We start from the raw sequence: 7,592 nt of genomic DNA, 5'->3' as shown, positions 1-7,592 counted from the left end.
CCAAATCCCCTTCTCTTTTTTTTTTTTTTGTTTTAAACTGAGGCCCAATTTTCTATTCCTCCAAATAGCATCGGCCCACCTCATCTTCTCTAATTTAATTTCTAAATCCCTAGCTTCTCAATCTGCCCCCTCTCTCGACGGAAATCGCTGATGCACCGGCTGCAGTGCACCACCATCGTCGGCGCTACCCTTCTCTCTTTCGTCTCACACTCTCATTCTCAGTGGCTGCTTCCTCTCTTTTCTCTTGGAAACCACGCGGCCATCGTCCCTTGGAGTCCATCGACTCGCCGCCAGTACCAACGGTTTCTCGCCCCCGCCCGGCCGGCTTCGTGGTCGACTCCTCCCCAGAAGAACATCGTCCGTCGCTCACCCCGACGCTGCTCGTCCAGCCACTACCGTGAAGACGACGGAGGGTTTGAGCGCGCCTGTCTCGGCTCGTCTCAGGGTAGTCGCCGCTCGTTCATCCCACTCCTGGCGTCTGCGAGTCGGGGATCGCCTGCAGCCTCGACTCTCCGCCGCACGTGCTGCTCTGACAACGGGTCGCCGCTGTCTCGCAGTCAGCGCCACCGACGAACCCTTAAAGCTAAGTCTCTCTACTTAGCTAGTTTGAAATTCCCTTACGACTTGGTTAAGGATTCATGGGATTTTAACAGGTTTCGAAATCTTTGAGTTTACTGTTGATTTGAACAAAAAGATAGCCTTGTAGTTTTTCTTATGGTACGAGGCTGGTACTATCAATGTTTTTGAAGCTACAGATCTGGAGTGGTAAGCCTAAGTGTGAGCATGCTTCCTAATGTTTCTATGTTTGGATTTTAACTATATGATGACATGAAATGCCAAGCTGTCTTGAGAGTGAAAGGGGTTACCTTCACTGCTACTGTTATGTCGCCTCTGCTTCTGGCCTTGATCCCTAACTCGGCTCCTCTTCCTCCTTGGCTTCGATCCCTCTCTGCCTTGGTCCTTCTCACCCTTTACTTCACTATCTTGTGATCGATCTTTTTGTGCTGAGGGAAAGGAGAGGCTGAGGCCTTACTTATGCTTGTGGCCTAACTGAAAGCCTGAAAAAGGCTGATCTCTGGCTAAAGAGGGTCTGCAGCTTTGCAGAGTGTATCTCTGAATTATTGGCTTCTTTCCCAACTGTTTCTGGTGTTTCTTGGTGGTGTCTCGTGAGATGAATGAGCATAGTGCTCCTTGCTGTGTTAAGATTTTAACACTGAATTTCTGGTGTACAAACTCCTGCATTCCTTGCTCCACCTTTAACTGAATTTGGCTCTATCTGGGGTCTAGTACTTGGTGAATTAATGGCTGTTGTCTCTTATTGCAGGTGCACACAGGAGATAGCTTTTGTGGCTGATATCCATGACCATATCAGGTGTGAAAGGGGTGGTACATGCTGTTATCTGCAGCCTCGCAGTACAGCGATTGGAGGGGAACTTGGCTGGCTGATCTTGCCCTTCTCGGCCCAACCTTCACTCACTTTTCTAAAAGGTACTGTCTCTCTTTCCCCTTTCAATACATGATGTTAGTTTGCATTCTATTCCATACATTTAACTCTCCTTTTTTTGTGGTTTCTGGCAGGGGTTGCGGTTGGCCAACGAGGCTGTCTTTCCTCGTGGTCTCACCCTCCCGGCTCGTTTGAAAATCTGGGGCCGAGATGGCCCGGTGACGAAGGCCAAAGTAGTTGTTAGGGATTTCTAGATGTAATAGTGTAGCTCGACTTTTATTTTTTTGTCGTCAAAGAATGAAATTCTTTTGTTTGAGATTCTGAAAAAAATTATAACTGTACCCTTTTTCAAGAAATAAAAATACTCATTCATACTTTAATTAAAGTTCTAGTATTTTATTTCGTAACTCCCGAGAATCTAAGTCTCGGCTATTACATTCATCCACATCAATAAACGCATACACATATATTTTCTCTTGTAACCCTCAATCCCAACCGATTAACTTTGAGATCTATGATGTCTATACTCACTATATGCATGAGAGGTTCAAAATTTATGGATTCAATGATAAGAATGAAAAGGATGATTCAAAGTATACATTTCTCTTGAATAACAATCAGTAGAAACGACGAGTGGTTCGATTCCACAACGAATCTTGAGTTTCAAACTCCAAATCGAAGCAAGAATGAAGAATTGATTTGGAGCACTTGAGAGAGATGGGAGGGGAGGAGAAAAACATGTGGGGGAGGAGAGGAAGAGTGGGAGGCGTGTGAATGAGGGATTAGGGTTAGGGTTTTCTATTTATATTCAAGGATTTATTCCCCCACTTAAATAAAACAATTAAAATTTGTGGAAGAAAAATAGGGAAGGTACGCGTGTATTTTAGAGAGAGAAAAAGGGGTTTTGGGATTTTTGACTAATTAAATGGAGATATGGTTCAAATCAAATTTATTTGGAGAGAAAGAATCCCACAAAATAGGAACAAAATATTAATCCCTTTAGAAAATAGAGAGGGGTCAAAATTTTGAGGATTATTGCCACAAGGAAATAATTTAAATCCTAATTTAAATAGGATAAGAAAAGATTTGGCAAGGTATGGTAGGATTTAATTTGGATAAATATCCCAAAACAATTAATTAAATCCAAGATAGAGAATATTTCTTCCAATAAATAGAAAGGGCCGAAAATTTCAAATAAAATAGCTAGAATGATTATGCATTATCCCATTTAATTTAATTCACACACTGGAAGCTTAATCACATTAACTCACATAACTCACAACAACTAATATCACATAATTAACTCAAACACATAGAGACTCAATTAAAATAAAATAAGCCATCAAATAAAAAATAAAAAAAAGTCACAATTTTCCGGGGTGCTACAAGTTATCAGCCTTTATCAAAACTGATACTTGGTACATTACTGTACTGCCACCAGGAAAATACCAATTGAATGTAAATGGATCTACAAAGTCAAATATCATGCTGATGCTACAGTTGAGAGGTACAAAGAAAGGCTTGTGGCCAAGGGTTTCACTAAACTTGAGGGTGTTGATTTCTTGTATACTTTTCTCCAGTTGCTAAACTCACAATTGTCAAAATGTTACTTACTCTAGCAGCTATTAATGGCTGGTCACTATCTCATTTAGATGTCAACAATGTCTTTCTATATGGTGATTTGGAAGAAGATATATCTACATGACTATTCCCCCTGGCCAAGAAGTTGACAGACTAACTGTTGAGGGGGCCATTCCCGAGTCAACCTTAGTCTGTAAACTGAAGAAATCACTATATGGCCTGAAGCAAGCTTCTAGGCAGTGGTGTCTAAAGCTATCAGAAGTCTTAAGAGGTTTTGGATTACAACAATCAACATCTGACCACTCTTTCTTCTTCAAATCTGATGCAGCAAGTTTTTTTGGCATAGTTATGTATGTAGATGATATATTGGTGGTAACTACGGACCCACAAGTGACTGAAATTTCAAAGATTTTCTGTAACAACACTTCAAGTTCAAAGATTTGGGAGTATCAAAATATTTTCTTGGCATTGAAATTGCCAGAAACAAAAAGGGAATTCAAATATCACAAAGGAAGTATGCCATGGATTTGATTAATGATGCTGGACTTTTAGGCTGCAAGCCTTCAACAATTCCCATGGATCCTATGAAGAAACTACGTTTAGATTCTGGTTTACCATTAGAAGATCCCTCAAAGTACAGAAAATTGATAGGGAGATTGCTATATCTTTGCATCACAAGACCAGATATCACTTATGTTGTTCATAAACTAAGTCAGTATGTTTCTAAACCCTGCATGGACCATTGGCATGTAGCTGAAAGGATTCTGAAGTATTTGAACAAAACTCCAGGTCATGGCCTTTTCTTCTCCAACAGTAGCAAGCCTACACTGAGTATATTCTCAGATGCAGATTGGGCGGCTTGTCCAGATACAAGGAAGTCCATGACAGGATATTGCTTGTTTCTTGGCAATTCTTTAATTTCATGGAAAGCTAGGAAGCAAAACACTATCTTCATATCCTCTGCAGAGGCAGAATATCGAGCTATGGAACAAGCAACTTGTGAAGTTGTGTGGGCAAAGCATTGCTTGAAGGCTTTGGAGTGAAAACTGAAAAAGCTGGTCCCTTATATTGTGACAATCAATCGGCTATCTACATATGCTCCAACTCGGTATTTCATGAAATAACAAAGCATATAGAGATTGATTGCCATACAATTAGAGAAATGTATTTGAAAGGTGTTGTCAAACCTCTACACATCAGGAATAATCTACAAATTGCAGATATCTTCACTAAACCGTTGGGAGATGCTGCCTTTCATTCTATATTGGACAAGATGAACTTCAATAGTCTATATAGTCCATCTTGAGGGGGCATGTTGAAATCGGCAGATTGCAACTCACATGAGAGGAAAGCAGAGTGCAGAAATTGAAGTGTGCATTGAGAAATCAGCACGCGTCATGCATGAACGTGAAGATTATATGCATGGATGTGAAGTGATAATGTGGAAAATATCTACATCCAGCTGGCGCTTAGCTGGAGTCTAGTCATGTCACGACCGCCCTTACTGAGGATAGTAAAGACGGGGAAATCGTGACTAGGGAAGGGACTAAGGAGCGGGGAAGAAGAAGGGGAAAACAATGAAAGACAACATCTTAAACAAAGCTTCAAAAGAAAAATGTTAATCGATTAAACAATTAAGCAGTGGGTTAATATCTCAAGGTAATTAATGTCATAAAGTAGTGTAGAGCAAAACGAAAGACTTTATCAAGAACGATTCGAAACAAGGTAGCGGAATAAAGGTGTCTAGAGAGTCATAGGGAGACACCTATGTATGAAGACACGACGCATCCGGAATTTCATAAGGCTCGATTCAACATCCGCCGCAACATCACCGCTCAACCTGCACATAAAGAAAATATATGTAGGGCTGAGTACTTGACATACTATATATGAAGACACGACGCATCCGGAATTTCTTAAGGCTCGACTCAACATCCGCCACAACATCACCGCTCAGTGGACACACGCCAAAATATTTGATAAAAGTTATGTCATCCATACTATAGTGAACTCGAGTTTTAACATTTTAGAAAAGAATATCATCGAGTATCACAAAACATTTTCGTAGACTGGCCAGTCAAAACAATCTCCCCACTTTCTCCACAATCAATCAATCAATCACATCCTCTTACCATAGTGAGACGAAAGTGTGGCCACACTATTCGCCCATGAGACCGGCCGACTAGCAAGGACGGCTCCCGATCCCACCTGTGTACACAGCCTGATAGGGTTTGCGGCCCTACTCAGACCCGAATTCGTTTCACACCTAGCCATATAGCCTAACGGAGCAAGCTCAAACGAACTAGGCATCAGACAACAATCTCAACATCAAAACAATCACAGCCCTATAGCCTAACGGAGCAAGCTCAAACGAACTAGGCATCAGACAGCAATCTCAATATCAAAACAATCATGGCATGACATAACACTTTAAATCACCCTTATAACACCGTATCATACTTTTGAAAGCATAAAAGAGTTTAGTAAAAGAAAGCCCACCTCGATTGCTTACAAACACGGTTCACAACTTTATTGAAATCCTTGCTCTTCGTACCCACGTACGCACAACAACCCTTATCAACATCATACCCACATAGTACAACACAATCAGTTTTCTATCAACACATTACTCATGCATGCCCTATCGTTCCTTTCATCGTTTTCTCATATTGCCCATCCCAACGTTCACCATCATAAATGATATGAACCCTTTGGCATACATCAACGTGCAATGCATAATCACATCATAGGATAAGTTCTTACTCACACATGTATCATGTATTTCATTCAAAACTTGCCAACAAGACTATTTCAATCAAGACATGAATCTGGCATAACAGCGCAGTCGTTTTGTAAAAATCATTAAAAATCCATCCGATATCATTTGAAGCTAAATTTGGTCACCACACAGTAGACACATCAAGGTTCATCCAGTTAAAAATCCACACCAAAATCACATCTTTAGGTCGGTCAAAACAAAAACGAAACTCACTGGATGAGAATACAAATTCTGACAAGACTGCGCAGTTCAATTGAAAAATTCGTTAAAAAATTATATTTCGTCAAAAGAGGCTGAAATTTTGACACGACTCAGAAGACACTTAAAATTTCACTCAGTTAAAAATTCGTGCCAAAATAAGATCGTTCGGTCGGCCAAACACTCGTCGGAACTTACTGTCTGAACACCACAGTTTTCATGCTCAACATTTACAAACTAGGGTTTGTCTATCATTCATCCACAAATACATATTCATGCTTTCAACACATATTCCCGCTTCAAAAACAACATCACAGCCATGTTCTCCTATTTACACATAGCATTCACCAATGAATCATCCACAAACTCACACACACACATACATACACGCACATACACATACTTTCTCATGCAAACATCCTTCCCAACCGATTAATTTTTAGATCTACGATTCGACACTCACTATATGCATGAGGGGATCAAGAAACATGGATTCAATGGTAAGAAGGAGAAAGATCAATCAAAGTATACCTTTCTCATGAAAAACAATCGGTATGAATGATGAATGATGTGATTCTTCGATGAATCTTGAATTTCTAACTCCACAATGATGCAAGAACAAGGAATTAGTGAAGGATTGGTGGAGAAGGAGAGGAAGAGAGAGACGTGTGGTATGGATAGAAGAGGGAGGCTAAAATATGAGGGTTAGGGTTCTTTTAATTTATAGTCTAGGATAAATCCCACAATAAAGCAATTAAAATTATGGAAGAATAAAATAGAGGCCAATGAATAAATCTCACCATTAAAAGGAAAATAGGCATGTAGTATGTGGCGGAGTAATTTTTGAAAATTGCTATTTAATTAGCATAGATATTTATTCGGTATTTACTTGGAGAGAAAGATACTCACAAAATAGGTAAAAAGATATTGAGTATCTCATAAATAAGGTAACAAAATAATTCAAGCATCTCCAAGTGGGGAAATAAAAAGGGGCGTGTATAATGGGAAAAATCAAGGAAAAATACTTAAATCCTCAAATCAAATAGGAATAGGATTTAAATTTGGTAATTTATTGTAGGAAAAGACTCCCATAAAATAGGTAACAAATAAATTAATCCCACAAGTAATTGAAAGGCATATGGGCAAAAATTATGAGGTTTTAGGGAAAGAAAGAATCAAATCCTAATTAACATAGGATATGGAGAGATTAGGCAAGATATGGTAATATTTAATTGGACTTTAATTCAAGGGAAGAGATAAACAAGATACCAATTAAATCTACAAAAATAATTCCTTCTCCTAATTAATAGGAGATTTTGAAAATCTCAAGGGATGGCCAAGGGGTCGAAAATCATTTAGAATAGCATAGGGATAATTTGGTTTGGATTTTAATTTGGATAAATATCCCAAAGCAATTAATTAAATCTAAGAAAGAAAATATTGTTTCCAATAAATAGGAGGGCCGAAAATTCCAAATAAAATGGCTAGAATGATTATGCATTATCCCAATTAAGTTCTTCACCTTCCATCTCCCTTAATTAATTCTACAAATCAAAGGTCACACATTAATCCTTCATGTATCCTCTCCTC

At 39.3% G+C, this 7,592-nt stretch overlaps 1 protein-coding gene across 1 annotated transcript; it reads left to right on the top strand.

Annotated features, from left to right (window-relative positions):
* The first annotated feature begins 3,546 nt into the window (after positions 1-3,546).
* LOC121810526 (secreted RxLR effector protein 161-like) lies at positions 3,547-4,068 on the top strand. The gene has a single exon (XM_042211286.1). The coding sequence runs from the start codon at positions 3,547-3,549 to the stop codon at positions 4,066-4,068; it is 522 nt and encodes a 173-aa protein (XP_042067220.1).
* The last annotated feature ends 3,524 nt before the right edge of the window (positions 4,069-7,592 follow it).

This window comes from Salvia splendens, chromosome 7 (assembly GCF_004379255.2).
Source record: "Salvia splendens isolate huo1 chromosome 7, SspV2, whole genome shotgun sequence".
Lineage (NCBI taxonomy): Eukaryota > Viridiplantae > Streptophyta > Magnoliopsida > Lamiales > Lamiaceae > Salvia > Salvia splendens.
The sequence above is the reverse complement of the archived record's forward strand: the minus strand, read 5'-3'. Positions and strand labels throughout refer to the sequence as shown.

What these genes read in the sequence shown, in the direction of transcription:
- LOC121810526 (XM_042211286.1), top strand. Translation starts at nt 3,547, where the DNA reads ATGGATTTGATTAATGATGCTGGACTTTTAGGCTGCAAGCCTTCAACA.